Source organism: Chaetodon auriga, chromosome 6 (genome assembly GCF_051107435.1).
Source record: "Chaetodon auriga isolate fChaAug3 chromosome 6, fChaAug3.hap1, whole genome shotgun sequence".
Classification (NCBI taxonomy): domain Eukaryota; kingdom Metazoa; phylum Chordata; class Actinopteri; order Chaetodontiformes; family Chaetodontidae; genus Chaetodon; species Chaetodon auriga.
Genome location: NC_135079.1, coordinates 27,585,776 through 27,603,458, shown reverse-complemented (window position 1 = coordinate 27,603,458; position 17,683 = coordinate 27,585,776). Strand labels below are relative to the sequence as shown.

The 17,683-nt window shown below is 43.7% G+C and overlaps 1 protein-coding gene across 1 annotated transcript in view; it reads left to right on the top strand.

Annotated features, from left to right (window-relative positions):
- The window catches only part of cbln1 (cerebellin 1 precursor), a 29,904-nt gene extending 12,667 nt beyond the window's left edge, over positions 1 to 17,237 (top strand). The window contains exon 3 of the mRNA XM_076732317.1: positions 13,687 to 17,237. Coding sequence (XP_076588432.1) covers positions 13,687 to 13,884 — 198 coding nt within the window. The 3' untranslated portion in view covers positions 13,885 to 17,237. The remainder of the gene's footprint in view (positions 1 to 13,686) is intronic.
- The last annotated feature ends 446 nt before the right edge of the window (positions 17,238 to 17,683 follow it).

Here is a 17,683-nt window from a genome sequence, read left to right as displayed (position 1 = left end):
TATAATAATTGTGAGTGAAGTTGCTGTATTGATGACTATGACTATGGTGGCATGGTGGAACAGTGGTAACACTGTCGCCTCACAGGTAGAAGGTCCTGGGTGCGGGTGCTGTGGGAGCTGGGGGGCGTGTCCTCCACCATGCCCTCAGTGCCTGCTGCCCTTTGGGAAAAAAGGGGCCTTTTCTGTGTGGACCTGGGGTATCCTCCACAAAAAAAGGAAAAAAAAGAAACACACTAAAAACATGCAAGAAGAACCTGACCAAATAGTGACAAAGAGAAACTAGGTCCCCCAGGCGGCTGGCAGCCCGCCGCTCCTGGTCTGCCACGGAGGAAGGACTTACCAGGATGGGTCAAACGTGGAGGAATAGTTTCACCAAAAAGCATTGCATGTGCATGTTGTGTGGTTATTAATAAAGTAAAGGTCTTATCTTATCTTATCTTATTTGCCAGCAGTCCTGTAACTCAGGACTGCATATTTTTCCAAAAGAAATACATGTTTTACATTAAAGAGGTGGTGAGCCTTTTGTTGTGAAACAACAATAGAAACTGGTGATAATACTAATGGACTTAGTTTCTAGACGTTCACTATCTGTACAAACAAAGTGGGTTTGTACAATTTTGTAGGATTCGTAGAAAGGCCTACATGTCACTTTGACATTGGTGTCTGTATGGAATAAGACTATACTGTATAAATCCAATCCATGTACCCTGTCTTTCATCCATTGATGTCAGTTTCATTTTCTTTTTTTCTTTTTTACTGTGTATCCATTTCCTGAATGAATGACTCTAGAGTAACCTAAGAAAGTTACACTATGGGGAACTTGGACATTTTAAAGACCGAGGTTGTCACACACCGTAGATGGATGCACCATTGTATCTGTTGTGTATCCATCACCATGTCTAGAGAGATGTTTGAGAAGAAAAAGAAAGAGAGAAAAAGAAAGAGGTGACAAGAAACAGATCCATGTAGGCAAAGCAAAAGAAAATCTGGAGATGAAAGAAAAAGGACAGAAATGAAAATGAGACAAAGAGGGAACAGAAAATAAAGACGTGGAGAAAGATGTCATGTGAAGACAGTCGATTTGACAGGAATTGATAATGCAATAACAGGATGTCATGTCATGTCGTTGGCATTAAGTGCTGCACTGAGATGTTGGACAGCTTCTATTTACATATCTAACCTTCTGCCATTTCACCCCTGTACCTCTTTTTATGTATCCCCTTTCTGCCTCTACCTCTTCTCTCTCTTTTTCTCTGTCTCTCCATTACTCAGCCAGTTAATTGGTGCTTATGTGTTGCTGAAAGCAGATCGATTGAGGCCTGACACGATGTGCAGCTGTATTATCAAGCTTTTATACTTATGGATGGTAATTGTAAGAGTGTAGTTGTCTGTGTGTGTGTGTGTGTGTGTGTGTGTGTGTGTGTGTGTGTGTGTGTGTTTTTTTTTTTTTTTTTTTTTTTGGGGGGGGGGGGGTGTACAGGTGTGTGTGTGTGTGTGTGTGTGTGTGTGTGTGTGTGTGTGGTGACCACAGTTTGATCTATCCAGAGCCACTGTCACAGCTTTATTAGAGCTATACATCACTGGCACACACCACACACTGACGGGGGGTGGGGGGAGGGGAGAGATCTGTTAATGTTCTGCCAATTTTACATTTTGACGTGTTGGAGGTTTTCCTTCAAAGTCATTCTGGCAATTTCCTTCATTGCTTAGATATGAATAAAAGCTGTCAAGTTGCCAGTGAAAACACATGTAACCCTAAAAAGATTTACAAAGTTATAAATGCTGTATTTTGATCACAGTGATCATTGTAAAGTTGCAGATTTGACTTTAAATAAGGACTTGCAAGCTACTCTACTTTTGTGAAATGAGAGGAGTTTAGTATGATGCCCAAGATAAGAATGATAAGACAAGACTTTATTGACCCCACACTGGGGAAATTAAGTCATTACAGCCAACAAGTATTAACTTACTAAGACCTGAACTCTTGCATGGCATGCATTTTTAATTTCTCTTTGCTATTTGGGCTGATTGGGACCTTAAGAGTGTAAAAACAAAGAATTGTCAGTCCATCCATCCATCCATTACCCGCTTATCCGGGGCCGGGTCGCGGGGGCAGCAGTCTAAGCAGGGATGCCCAAACTTCCCTCGCCCGGGACACTTCCTCCAGCTCATCTGGGGGGGACCCCGAGGTGTTCCCAGGCCAGCCGAGCGACATAGTCACTCCAGCGTGTCCTGGGTCTTCCCCGGGGCCTCCTCCCGGTGGGGCATGCCTGGAACACCTCCCTAGGGAGGCGTCCAGGGGGCATCCGGTAGAGATGCCCGAGCCACCTCAGCTGACTCCTCTCGAGCAGCGACTCTACTCTGAGCTCCTCCCGGGTGACAGAGCTCCTCACCCTATCTCTAAGGGAGTGCCCCGCCACCCTGCGGAGGAAACTCATTTCAGCCGCTTGTATCCGGGACCTCGGTCTTTCGGTCATGACCCAAAGTTCATGACCATAGGTGAGGGTAGGAACATAGATTGACCGGTAAATCGAGAGCTTCGCCTTTCGGCTCAGCTCCTTCTTCACCACGACAGACCGATACAGCGACCGCATTACTGCTGCCGCTGCACCGATCCGCCTGTCAATCTCACGCTCCATTCTTCCCTCACTCGTGAACAAGATCCCAAGATACTTAAACTCCTCCACTTGAGGCAGGATCTCTCCCCCAACCCGGAGTGAGCAAGCCACCTTTTTCCGGTCGAAAACCATGGCCTTGGACTTGGAGGTGCTGACTCTCATCCCAGCTGCTTCACACTCGGCTGCGAACCGTCCCAGTGCACACTGGAGGTCCTGGCTCGATGGAGCCAACAAGACAACATCATCCGCAAAAAGCAGAGACGAAATCTGCCGGCTCCCGAACCGAACCCCCTCCGGTCCCTGGCTGCGCCTAGAAATTCTGTCCATAAAAATAATGAACAAAACCGGTGACAAAGGGCAGCCCTGGCGGAGTCCAACATGCACCGGGAACAGGTCCGACTTACTGCCGGCAATGCGGACCAAGCTCCTGCTCTGGTTGTACAGGGACTGCACAGCCCTCAGCAGAGGGCCTCCAACCCCATACTCCCGGAGCACCTCCCACAGAATGACTCGAGGGACACGGTCGAATGCCTTCTCCAAGTCCACAAAACACATGTGGACTGGTTGGGCAAACTCCCATGAACCCTCAAGCACCCTGTGGAGGGTATAGAGCTGGTCCAGTGTTCCGCGGCCAGGACGAAAACCGCATTGTTCCTACTGGATCCGAGGTTCGACTATCGGCCGGATTCTCCTCTCCAGTACCCTGGAATAGACTTTCCCAGGGAGGCTGAGGAGTATGATCCCCCGATAGTTGGAACACACCCTCCAGTCCCCCTTTTTAAACAGAGGGACCACCACCCCAGTCTGCCAGTCCAAAGGCACCGTCCCCGACTGCCACGCGATGTTGCAGAGGCGTGTCAACCAGGACAGCCCTGCAACATCCAGTGACTTGAGGTACTCAGGGCGGATCTCATCCACCCCCGGAGCTTTGCCACCGAGGAGCTTGCAGACTACCTCAGTGACTTCAGCCCGGGTGATGGACGAATCGACCTCCGAGTCCCCAGTCTCTGCTTCCTCTGCAGAAGACATGACAGTGGGATTGAGGAGATCCTCGAAGTATTCCTTCCACCGCCCGACAATATCCCCAGTCGAGGTCAGCAGCTCCCCACCTCCACTGTAAACAGTATTAATGGAGAGCTGCTTCCCCCTCCTGAGGCGCCGAACGGTTTGCCAGAATTTCTTCGAGGCCGACCGGTAGTCCTCCTCCATGGCCTCCCCGAACTCCTCCCAGACCCGAGTTTTTGCCTCTACGACCGCCCGAGCTGCTGCCCGCTTAGCCTGCCGGTACCCGTCAGCTGCCTCAGGAGTCCTATGAGCCAACCAAGCCCGATAGGACTCCTTCTTCAGTTGACAGCTCAGCCCCTCTCTTCACCCGAGTGTCCAAGACATACCGCCAAAGGTCAGATGATACGACTACAAAGTCCATCATTGACCTCCGACCTAGGGTGTCCTGGTGCCACGTGCACTGATGGACACCCTTATGCTTGAACATGGTGTTCGTTATTGACAAACTATGACTAGCACAGAAGTCCAACAACAGAACACCACTCGGGTTCAGATCGGGGAGGCCGTTCCTCCCAATCACACCCCTCCAGGTATCACTGTCGCTACCCACGTGGGCGTTGAAGTCCCCCAGCAGAACGATGGAGTCCCCGGTTGGAGCACTTTCCAGTACCCCTCCCAGGGACTCCAAGAAGGCCGGGTACTCTGCACTGCTGTTTGGCCCATAGGCCGAAACAACAGTGAGAGACCTGTCCCCAACCCGAAGGCGCAGGGAAGCGACCCTCTCGCTCAGCGGGGAGAACTCCAACACATGACGGCTGAGCTGGGGGGCTATAAGCAAGCCCACACCAGCTCGCCGCCTCTCACCACAGGCAACTCCAGAGTAGAAGAGAGTCCAGCCTCTCTCAAGGAGTTGGGTTCCAGAGCCCGAACTGTGCGTGGAGGTGAGTCCGACTATCTCTAGTCGGTACCGCTCAACCTCCCGCACTAGCTCTGGCTCTCCCCCCCCCAGCGAGGTGACATTCCATGTCCCCATAGTCAGAGTCGTTGTCCAGGGTTTGGGTCGTCAGGGCCCCCGCCCACGACTGCCACCCAAAACGCAAAGCACCGGCCCCTTCTGGTCCTTCCTGCGGGTGGTGGGCCTACGGGAAGGCGGGCCCACGTCGCTCCTTCGGGCTGAGCCCGGCCGGGTCCCGTGGGCAAAGACCCGGCCACCAGGCACTCACCTGCGAGCCCCAACCCCAGGCCTGGCTCCAGGGTGGGGCCCCGGTGACACCAATCCGGGCGACATGAACATCCTCGTTTTTTCAAAATCCAATGGCAGTATATTATTATATTATTTTTATATATTATTATTATATATATAATATATAATATATTAGTAGTAGTAGTAGTAGTAGTAGTAGTATTAGCAGTATAATGTCCTTGTGTGTGGACACCAGGCACTTCGTATTATAAAATAGATTATAAAAATAAAAAATGCCATAAAATACTACCGCACATAAAAATAATATTGCCAATATTCTTATGAGAAAAACAACCAATGCCATACATTGCATTACATTTGAGAAATACTGTTTCATAGAAAGAACATCAATGCAGTGCTACATTACATGATGCTGGCGTCTGACAGCTGTTGGGATGAAGGGCCTGCCGTAGCATTCTTTATTACAGACTGGATGCAGCAGTGTGTTTCTGAAGGAGATGCTTAAGCTCCCCACTGTCTCATGCAGGGGATGGGATGGGTTGTCCATGATCGACGTCAGCTTGGTTAACATCCTCCTCTCGCCCACTTCCTGGATGGTGTCCAGAGGGCAGTCTAGGAAAGAGCCAGCTCCCCTGACCAGTTTATTTAGTCTTTTCCTGTCCCTCTCTGAGCTTCCACAGCCCCAGCAGACCACTAGATAGAAAACTGCAGATGTCACCACAGAGGCATAAAATGTTTTTAACAGTGTCCTACATGCTCCAAAGGACCTCAGTCTTCTTAGCAGGTAGGGACAACTTTGGCCCCTCCTGTACAGGACATCTGTGTTTGTCTAGTCCAGTTTGTGGTTAAGGTGAACACAGTATTTGCTGGTGTGTATTTGCAGATGGTTCAGTCCATACCAGTCGACAAAGCTGGTTATGAATTCCCTGTATTCCAGTTTGTATTCCAGTTTGTTCCACTGTTACACACGTCCAACAAAGGCTGTATCACCAGAGAACTTCTGCATGTGACAGCTGTCGTGTCTGAAGTCCAACATGTAGAATGAGGTGGGGGGAGGGGAATGTAGTCTGTGATGTGGAGCAGAGGGAGGTTAAGTGGTGTGACGAGGGTGCTGCTGGTGTCAGGGGTTCTGCAAGGGAGAGGGAGGGGGTGTGGAGAAGTGATGGTGTTAGGTCTAGGTTCTGGTGGGTGGTGGAAGCGTAAAATCAAATCAGCTGAAAAACATTGCTGCTCTGTACACCAAATATCAAAAGACATCTTAGTGACATGTTGCAGTAAACAATTCTATATATAAATATACAGTGCTTGATAAATTTATTAGACCACCTGTCATAAAAACGAGAAAACATAAATATTTTAGAAATCTTTCAGAAACTTGTTTAAAACTAAAAATGTTATTGTTATTTATTTGGAAAATAACAAACTGAAACGACTAAATAGTCCTTTTTCCACACATAATAACCAAAAACGTTGAGCTTGCATTCTTGCTGGCATTGTTTTTATGTACTTTTCAACAGTCTCTTTTGTTATTGAGTTCCAAATAGTTCCAAATAGTTTCTAGCTGTTCCCACAGACTTGCTTTAGGTGAAACTTTTGTTTGATCAATCTTTGAATCTACTAAATCTCAAATTTGTTCAATAGGATTCAAATCTGGACTTTGACTTGGCCAGTCCATCAGTTCCAGTACTCCAGATTCCTTTTTCTTGGTCAAATAGTCTCTACACAGCTTTGAAGTATGCTTGGGGTCATTGTCTTGCTGGTATATGAACCCACGCCCAATCAGATTCAGTCTATAAGGGATTCCATGATGCACTAAGATGTTGTGGTAGACGGTCTTGTTCATGATACCATCGATTTTCACTAATTTGCCCATGCAGTTTCCACAAATGGAACCCCATACCATAATGGAATCTCCACCGTATTTCACTGTGGGTGCAATGCGTCTGGCATCAAAACATTCTCCAGCTTTTCTGCGGACATAAACACGACGATGCTGAAAGAAGAGTTCAAACTTGGACTTGTCCGTCCAGAGTACCATCTTCCAGTCATCAACAGTCCAGTGTTTGTGCTCCCTGGCAAATCTGAGGCATTTCTGGATGTTTGCAGGCCTTAATAATGGCTTCTTAGCAGCTATTCTTCCCTTTAAGCCTTGTCCCGTCAGTCGTCTGCTTATGGTCATTCTTGAGACTTTCTCAGACTCTGATCTAGAAGCATTCATCTCTGCCTGAAGATCAGCAGTGGTCTTCCTTCTGTCTCTAGTACTTAAAATCTTGAGGTGTCTGACATCTGCTTCAGTTAACTTTCATTTCCTGCCTCTTCCTTAGTGCATTTTATAAGTAGAAATCTCGCCAATTGACTCCCAAGCATACTTGACCACACTGTGAGAACACTTTGTGTCTTTCCCCATGTCTCAGAGACCATCCAGCATCATGAAGTGCTTTAATGCGGACTCTCTCATTTTCAGTGAGCTCTCGACATTTTATCAGTTTGAACAGGAATGAGGAATTTCCAACTGAATTCACCTTTTTATACCCAAATTTGAGCTGGCTCACTGGGCTTCTCTGAGAAGTCAGAAATTAATCAAGCATAACATTCAACCACTAAAACAAATTTTTCTGTCCAGGAATGCAAGTAAATAACTATAATTTGACATTTTAATCAAGAAATAATAATGTGCTTTACTATTTTTTCCAGTTTTTTTGTAAATCAGTAAATTTGAAAATTCATGGATAACAATAATAATTATATTTTAGCATTAAGAATATCATTTCGGTTAAAGAGCTTCTACATATTGGTGTATTAACCATTACAGAAACATAAAAAATGATTTTGGTAATTACCAATGCTGTTAATTTAGGGCAGCTGTGGCATAAACCTTACTTTAGGTGGTGGTCTAATAAATTTGTTAAGCACTGTATATACACACATTTAATTCATAAAGTCCTGAGTTCCGCATGTACTGAAAGCCAAAAATCACAAGGGCACTGCAGATCTGTCAGATGAGCCCAGAAAGGTGAGATTCTAGATCTGATTGGCACTTGAACGAGAGAGCCAGCAAAGGAACTTGTTTAAGTAATTGAGTGAAAGAGAGATTGTGTGTGTGTGTGTGTGTGTGTGTGTGAACGTGTTATGTGTGTATGGAGAGAAAATAATATATGGGTTTGGGGAAGCTAGAAGCTAAGTGTGAGTTCCACATGAGTGACTTGCCTGAATGGTTGGGTAGTTGAGAGGCTGTCTTTTTGTCTCCATGATTTGTGTGTGTGCTTATGTGTGTATCTGAGGGTAACAGAGTGATGTAGTGGTGTAGTGCTGGCTTTTCTTTGTCTGTCATCTCTGTCTCTGTTTGAAGCATTACATGCACATTGGACAGGAACCATGTCTCCCCCTCCCTCTCCCCCTCCATCCCTGTCTTCCTCTTGTGTATGCCTTTCTCTCCCTTGTTTCGTCCTGCATCCTCTCCCTTTTCATTGACTCTCTATTATTGTCTGCCATTGTTTTCTTACACACATCCATCTATGCTATTGTTCTAATGTTTTGCCCGTCTCTTCTCCTTTCCTCATATGTCAATTTCATATTATATCTTTAGGTTAATGAAGCTAACGTGAAACCCTTGCAGAGAGTTGCGGACCGCTCTACATACAATGTTGTTTTTATCTTAAGTGTCTGTCATCTGTAAATTAAGAATATCTGCTTGATATGTTGCAAGAAAGGGGTGCTTAATAGTTACTATATCCATTAGAATTTAGCAGTCATCAGGCATCACTAAAGATTTTTACTGAAATTAGACAGAGAATTGTTCACTTTTTCCCCCCAAAACACATCATTTGCACTCCTCTCCCTCACTAATTGAAGATTCTTGCAAACAGGGTTATGTTTGTTATCAATCAAGATAGATCCTAATGAAGCCTTCTCTAATTATTGCACTTACATTAAACGCTGTGGATGTAAACTAGACATGTGGTGGTACTGGTCTTAATGGCATCATTATCAGCTGAATTTTCAAGGGAAATTATTGTTTATATGCAAGAATGTCAATGTTGTGCATCCCTGCGATATACACAAGGGGATAGACCAAAAATTTGCTGAAATTTACAGTGCAACTGTGTCAGTAAGTAGCATGTTCAGTGAAGATATTCCTTCAGTCTAGTTCCCACCAGAGCCCAGACCTAAAACTTGGAACTTGGGTCAGAACAGGGAGAAAGAAACAGTCAAACTGAAAAAAAAAAAAAAAAAAAAGGCTGTAGATGAATATACTTGCTCAAGGAGGTGAGTTACTTTCCCCATGCTACAAAATGTTTTCAGCAGAAGCCAAGTTCAGATCAGACAACCAAAACACAGTTCTCTCATCTCATACCATGGGATGCCTCCTTGGTCTCATATTTGTCTCAAATGGCTACTGTACATAAATTACATACTGCACATAAATATGTAGGTATATTACATTTGTGGTAGCTTTAACTAACTTAATTTTCAACATTGTGAAAAATAAATGCCTGTACTGTGTTTCCATTCTGATAATTAAAAAAATATTTTAAGTATACTATAGAGTGTTTTCATCAAATTTGCAGGCAGGCTGTTCAGAGCAACACACACACACACACACACACACACACACACACACACACACACACACAGAGTCTGAGTTGCTATGTTCGGTTTGCTATTAAGAGAAGTGCCTGGCCAAGAGAGCTCTTGACTTTGACAGGCTCTCCATCTGCTGTACACACTCACAGACACAGACACAGACACACACAGACACACACAGACACACACACACACACACACACACACACACACACACACACACATATACTCATTCTCTCCCTCTCCTGACCATCAGGTAGAATGAGGTGGTGGATAAGTGTATAATTATGCAATGTTTATGACTGTGCTCCATCAGTTAGCAACAGATTTACAGTTACTTACTGTAAGGAACAACATGGACACAGTGGCTCCTCTCTGTCCCGATAATGTGGTGTTTACATGTTTGTCCGTCCCAATGCACGCATACAGCCGTGGGACTCTTCTTGACATTGGCAACACTACAATCTGCAAGTTAAACCCAGCACACGCTATGGAGTTACTCGATCTCGGCCTATTCCGGCGGCCTGCTTTGACATTGACCCTCCACTACTGCAGCGCACCTGCAGAGTAAGCGCCGCAGGCGGTGCGAGTGGAGGCAGAAGTGGGGAAAGAGTGGGGGTATCCGGGCCAGGCTATCAGCGAATCCACACAAGCCGGCTATACCATCTATCATACTCGCCAATGTATGCTCCTTGGACAACAAACTGGACTATATACACCTTCTGAGATCGACCCAGCAGACCGTGAGAGAGTGCTGTGTTTTTGTTTTTACGGTAACATGGCTCAACAACAGCATACCGGACACCGCCATCCAGCTCGACCGGCTAACATGCTACCCAACAGACAGCCCTCATTGAAGGAGGCGGCGGCAGGGTCTGTGTTTACATCAGGGATGCTTGGTGTCAAGACGCTGTGGTGATTTGTAGACACTGTTCACCCCTCGTGGAGTTTATGATCATCAAGTGCCGGCCTTTCTATCTACCAGAGACAAGGCACTGAGTGAACTGTACAGCGCCATCAGTGAGCAGCAGACAGCCCATCCAGAGGGACTTCTCATCGTGGCTGGAGATTTCAACCATGCAAATCTCAAAACAGTGTTTCCTCAGTTGTACCAGCACATTGACTTTCCAACAAGGGGAAACAACACACTGGACCTGGTTTACACAACACTGAGAGGAGCATACAAGGCCTTAGCCCTCTGACACCTCAGTGCTTCAGACCACATCACTGTGATGCTACTGCCAGCATACAGGCCGAAAGTCAAAGTCACCAGACCGGTCCAGAAGCAGGTAAGGGTGTGGCCAGAGTGTGCCTCCTCAGCACTTCAGGACTGTTTTAACACCACAGACTGGGACATTTTAAGCAGGCAGCCACCTCCAACCACCGGATCAACATCAAGGAGTATTTAGATACTGTTATTGCCTACATCAGCAAATGCATTGATGATGTCACGGACACCAAGTCTATCACAGTATGGGCCAACCAGAAACCATGGCTGACGGGAGAAGTCCATAGGCTACTGAGAGCCCGGAATGCTGCTTTCAGTGCATTGTCCCCTCCACATGACCAGGTGCTGTCCCTGTCTCCAGCCAGCATGAGGAGATCCCTCTCCAGGATCAACGCCTGCAAAGCTGCAGGTCCTGACAACATTCCTGGTTGTGCGCGCAATGCATCCAGCACCATCATGCTGAACACAGGGGCCCCCCAAGGATGCGTGCTCAGCCCCCTCCTCTTCACCCTGCTGGCCCACGACTGCACACCAACACACAACACCAACCTCTTCATCAAATTTGCGGATGACACTACTGTGGTGGGGCTCATCAATAACAATGATGAGTCAAACTACAGGGATGAGGTGAGCCAATTGGCCGCATGGTGCAGAGACAACAATCTCTCTCTCAATGTGGAGAAGACGAAGGAGATTGTTGTCGACATCCGGAGAGCTTCCACCCAGCACCCCCCACTGACCATCAACGGTGCTGCTGTGGAGAGAGTGAGCAGCACCAAGTTCCTGGGCATGCACCTCACTGAGGACCTCTCCTGGAGCAGCAACACCTCTTCACTGGCCAGGAAAGCTCAGCAGCGCCTCTACTTCCTCTGCAGACTGAAAAGAGCCAGAGCCAGAGCACCAGTCCCCATCATGCACACCTTCTACCGTGGAACCACTGAGAGCATCCTGACCAGCTGCATCACAGTGTGGTACGGCGGCTGCACTGCATCCTGCCGGAAGACCCTACAGTGCATAGTAAGTGCAGCTGAGAAGATCATCGGTGCCCCCCTCCCCTCCCTCATTTACAGCACACGCTTGACCCGCAAAGCACACAGCATCGTGGGTGACTCCACCCGTCACCCACTGCCTTTTCAGCCTGCTGCCCTCCGGGAGGAGAATGAGGAGGCTACGGGCCAGAACCAACAGACTGAGAGACAGCTTCATTTACCAGGCCATCAGGATGCTTAACTCCCTCCCAGCCCCCCCATTCCACACTGTTCATACTACACTGTTTATACTGTTCATACTGTTCATATTTTGCCATATCATACTGTATACCCATATCATTCTGTACATACTGTATATCTTAGATTGTCATTTTTTTTCCCATTTTTTTTGGGATAGGCTCCAGCCCCCCGCAACCCCGAAATGGGATGTGCGGGTAAAGAAGATGAATGAATGAATGAATGTTTATTGCTGTTTGCACCAGGGATTTGAGGGAAACGATATTTAAATTCTGTTAATGTCCTGTACATATAGCAGCATTGACAATAAAGTGTGAATTTCTGTCAGATGATGAATCTTGAAAACCGTGCCAGCTATGTAAATAATGTAAAGCAACAAATACATTGCTAACATACAATGGGTGTGATCTGTGAATGCATTGTCCCTCTAAACTGTTTTAGACCACAGTTAACTTCTTGCTGTCATTTATATAATAGCAAAAACACAATACTGCACTAAGAAGAAGGGGAAAAAAGTGTTAACAATCATTTTGTTTTGAGGCAGTTCTCTGTGTTCTCTCTCTCATGTGAAGGCACAATTTCAGGGTTTGTAATGGTGGTATCTTTGTAGAGGAGATAGCATTTGTTTGCTGTCGCCATCACTGATGTTAAAAAAAATGGCATAAATGCCCCATCAGTTTTTGTTTATACTGGAGACAGTGGAGGGATTACAAGTGGTGGACAAAATATCATGAACACCTACACTATCTAATGCAATGGATCCATCCATACAAGCAATCCAGTACTAGAGGCTATAGTAATTACAATGAAAACAAAGTAGGAAGTCAGGTGACATTATTATAAAGCCTTATTATTTTATTTACTCTATTTCCAACTCTGACATAGTAAGTTTTTACCATGTCCATAATCAGTCCTAACATTAACTCAATAACTCCAATCTTTAACCATCTCATATCTTTCATATCATTCAAAAATAAAATAAAATGACAGAATTGATTTACAAAGATGGATTAAATAATAAATAATGGATTCTGTAGTTTGCTGTTCCAATGCTGAACAGTCATCATGTCATGGAGTGTACAAACTTTCCTAAAATGCAGTAAAACACAAGCCATGTGTTTTTTGTTTCCTTATGAAGTTACAGAGAGTTTGCTCGTAGGAGGGCTGTAATCTCACAGGTTTTATAAAGTGCATAAACAAACATTTTGCCAAAATTCATTTCAGTCTATGTTAGTGCTGCAGTGGTGCTGGGATTAACATAAAACCATTTCTTAGTGAAGCATGCACGGGAAACGAATCTGCTGTTCCTCAAAAGAGAAGTGATAAAAGCTATTCCTTGGTCTGTGTGTTGGCTTACCCGGGAAGGGAGGGGAGGTATCACTGACACCTACTTCTCTTTGTAAGAAGATGTTATTCCCCACTGAAACATTTGTTGAGTCAGACACCGTGTGTCTTTGGGTGCATGAATGTCTTAGTCATTGTAAAATCTTCTAAACGTAAGAATTGAAAAAAAGGGAAGTGCCCATGATATCCATTGATAATGTGCTGACTGCACAGTACAAAGCTGCAAATATTCTGATATCACGACCACATGCATTTCTGTAATATTTTTGTTGTGAAATCATTTAAAGACTTTAAAGACTTTTTAATGTTATAGCTCAGCAGAAGTCTGAAAGTATAACCCTGACTCCACATGAAAGCATGATCATGATATTGAGTATTTTGGGTGGTTGTTGTAACAAATGTCCCTGCTTTTTCAGTTTCTTTCTTTTTTTTTCTTTTTCATTTTGTAAACTGTCTGTCCTCTTATGTCTTATCCAGGTGAGTCTGATGCACAATGGCTGGCCAGTTATATCGGCATTTGCCGGCGACCAGGATGTGACACGCGAGGCAGCCAGTAATGGTGTTCTTATCCAGATGGAGAAGGGAGACCGGGCCTACCTCAAACTGGAAAGAGGAAACTTAATGGGAGGATGGAAATATTCCACCTTCTCTGGCTTCCTGGTGTTCCCCATGTAGAGGAAGAGGGAGAGGAAGAAGAGAAGGAGCAGCAGTGGGTGGAAACGAAGGAGGAGGAGCTGGTGGAGGATGGAAAGTATGATGATGATGAGGAAAAGGCAGATGGAGGAAGAAGAGATACATGAGAAAGAGAAAAGGATGTGAATAAGATGGAAAAAAGAAAAAGAAGAGAGCATGTGACAACAGACTGGGACGCTGTGGATGGACGAGGGAGGAGGAAGGGTGAAAAATGTTAGAGAGATGTAAGAATATGACACAGAACGTTTATTTGTTGGTAAAATGAGAGAATTATGAAGCCAGTACATCAAAGTGTATGGCGAGCTTCTTCACTTCCCTTCCTCCTTTCATCCATCCTTTCATCCATCCTTTCCTCTCTGTTTTCTTTGTGGCTTGACTACAAATTTTTGGGCATCCAAAACTTTTTTTTATTCTCTGCTGAAAGATGCACTTGATCATTGACATGTACTAGTGCTCTCAAGCCCATGTGTACCCCACCCACCCACACACACACACACACACACATGCACACACACACATTGATTCATTGAGCTTTGAAGAATACTTCTTGAAGAGCTGCTCCCCACATCTCCTGTTTACTGTGCCACTGATTTTGGATCAGCCTCTACCCCAAAGCCAAACTAGAATTTTTATAGGGGAAACACTAAACTCTGATAACAAAATCAGGTGCTCAAGACACATTTGCATTCCCTGTAAAGCTGTGTTTTATAGTTATAGTAATTATTGGCTTCTCCTGCCCATTTCTCCTACTCTGTTACTTGAGGCCTGACTGCACAGCTTTGCTCTTTCCATCATGCCACAATCATTTTTTTCTTATACTTTGTCTTTGTCAGATCACCTTACCTTATTTGTCACAACAACTAGCTAATGTTAAAGACATGCCCACCAGCATCAAATAGTCAACCCTGGCTTCTGGCTATGACTGACAGCAACAAAGCTGTATACTTACAATTTAAAGGTCATACAACAGCTGACACAACAAATAAATTATGCACATGCAACATACAATATTAACCAAATAATGTATTGTTGCAAACAAATTTTTCGATTACCACTTTGCAACAGCAAATACAATTTGAAAGGAAGATAATGCTGCCCGAACTATGTTTTTATCAACATAATGAGCCAACTCAAAATGTTCATACTGAACCTTACCTACAATGTCCACTCATTGTATTTTAAAGTATGATTAAACTTTTTTTATTTTATAATTAGGCACTCACAGCACTTGTTCACGTGTTAGCAAGAGATTGTGGTCTTAGTTAATACAGCAATAACAGCTTTTTGGACCTCTTGGGAACAGTGTAAACAAGTTGTAAACACAATATTGATATATTGTCACCTTTATAGTTGATGTTGTGGACAACAACAAGCCCTTGTCTTGCTTATCTATTCATCCCACAGTTACAGAACAACATTAGCATAATCTGAGAGTTGTGTTTCTGTACACCAGATGAATGTAAGTACAAAAGTCTTTTGCTCTCCACTAAGTCTGGAGGAAATATTTGACTCTCTAGCTGCTAAATGCTTCACTGTGTTCAGTAGCTAGTTGCTAACTATGTCTGTTTACCATTTGGTGCTTAACAGGTATTGTACAGTGGGTTATTAGAGTTTTATCACTGCAGCTGAACAGTACAGTTGAGGCCAGACAGCTAAAAAATGAGCTGAAACCCACTGTAAAACTCCACAAAGCAGAGTGGAGCAATGTTATTTTTTTAATAAAAAACAAGCTCTTTCACGTCACATTGTTTTCACATTGTCATTTGATTTTGAAATGAAAAGTACGTTATAGCTGCAAATGTATATTATAGCCGCTTTAAATATTGGTGAAGTCAACTGGAACTTGAGGGACGAGACACAATTCTCTTTTTATTAACTTATAACTAAAACCACAACATTTTTGTTAGGTAAAACTGACCACACTGCAAACCATGGGTCCAGTTCTTTATAGGCACATACATGGAATACTTCCAGACATAATTCAGGCAGCAATTACACTTTTGTGGAAACTGTAACTGGGAAAACAAATGAGTAGTTTATAAATGTATGGTGACAGGAGCAGACAGCTAGTCAGTTGCTAACTGAATTCGATCACAGAACTAAAAAATTTAAACTGAATATGCTGCTACCTACCAAAATCATTCAAAAAGTACTATAGAAAAAAGCTAAACGAAAAATGCAGTTTGACATTTCTCACTGTACTAAAATGTGTATCATAGTAAATGTGTAAAGCAAAGCAAATGTAGGTATAACAAAAACATTATCCTGTCTCCAGTCATGTACTCAAGACTAGACTACTTAACTGTGACACTCTTGTGACTATGTCTAATGAACCTATCATCTGCATTGATACAAGTCATACAAAAAGTATTGCTACACCTTGCTTCATTAGTACTTTTAGTACAGTATCTTTCTGACAGCCACACAAACATTCAATTTTGACCTCAATCCTATCCTACCATCTATCTATCCAACCATCCACAACTTCATCTCCCCTCCCTAAATGTGTTTCTCTCCCTTAATCACTGCTGCAGATTTGTGCCCCTCGCTCTCCAGGGTCATCTCCTCTGTTCGACTATGCTGTTTACCCACAAGTGGAGATTTCTCTCTCTGCCTTTTTTGTATACCTCTGTTAGCCCCTCACTCACCTCCCTCTCTCTTCCTTTCCTTCATAGTTCATCTCCCTGTCTTTCCTCATGTCCACTATCTGCTGCTGTACTCCTTTGCCTCCCAGCATAGATCCTTCCTTGCTTTTCTTCAATGCTGGACTTTGGACACTGAAACCAACTTACAACTATATATATATATATATATATATATATGGACACACACATATATATATAATACAAATGTATATATAAATTGAAATCTAACATATTGGTCTAAATCTAAGCCACCATTTCTATTCTACTTGTATTATGATGATAATAATGATAATACTAATACTGAAAACTGAATCTGGTTGATGACTATAATATCTGTATTTCCGTACTTCAGTGTTATATAAAAGAAAAAATATTCTACAAGAAACTTACTAGTGATTGTGTGTGGAAATCTGAGGCTGCCATTCTGCTCTTCTGATTAAAAACATGCTTCTTGTTTTTGTTTTGGGTCAAACCAAGTTGTGGCTAAAAAGCTGAGACTAGTACTTGTTTAAAAATCTACAGCTGAAAAGGAAATTATTATTATTATTATTATTATTATTATTATTATTATTATTATTATTATTATTATTATTATTATTATCAATGAGATCCATTTATCTACTGTTTTCTTATTTTTGCTCTGATGAAATCAATAAAATTTAAATGGAACTTTTATTTTTCTTAAATCTACTTTAAGCCTGGCAGTTTTTTTCTTTTTTTTTTTTTTTTTGAACCTTGAGAAAAAAACTAGAACATACACAGCTTGAGGTGTGTTGTGAGTAATTGTGTGTGGTGTCTCCTCCTTTCTCCATATCTCTGTGGATCTTTACTCAGTCACCTCTACACTCAATTGCGTTGTCTTTTTACTTCTGCATTCCTCCTTTTTCTTCCTCTTTTTCTGTCTAAAGTCAACCAATTAGGGTTCCTCGTTTCTTTGCTTTTTCTGACCCTCTTTGTCTTGGTCCCTCTGAACTTTCTGTCTCCTTTCCTTTTCCTTGTCTTTGTTTATTTATTTATTTTTTTGGATGCCCCCCCAACCGGTTTTGTAGCTTGTTTCTCTCAAGACTCTAATGAGCTCCAGGGGGAAAATTAGAGCTGGAATAACAAGCAAACATCAACATCATCACCCCTCTTCC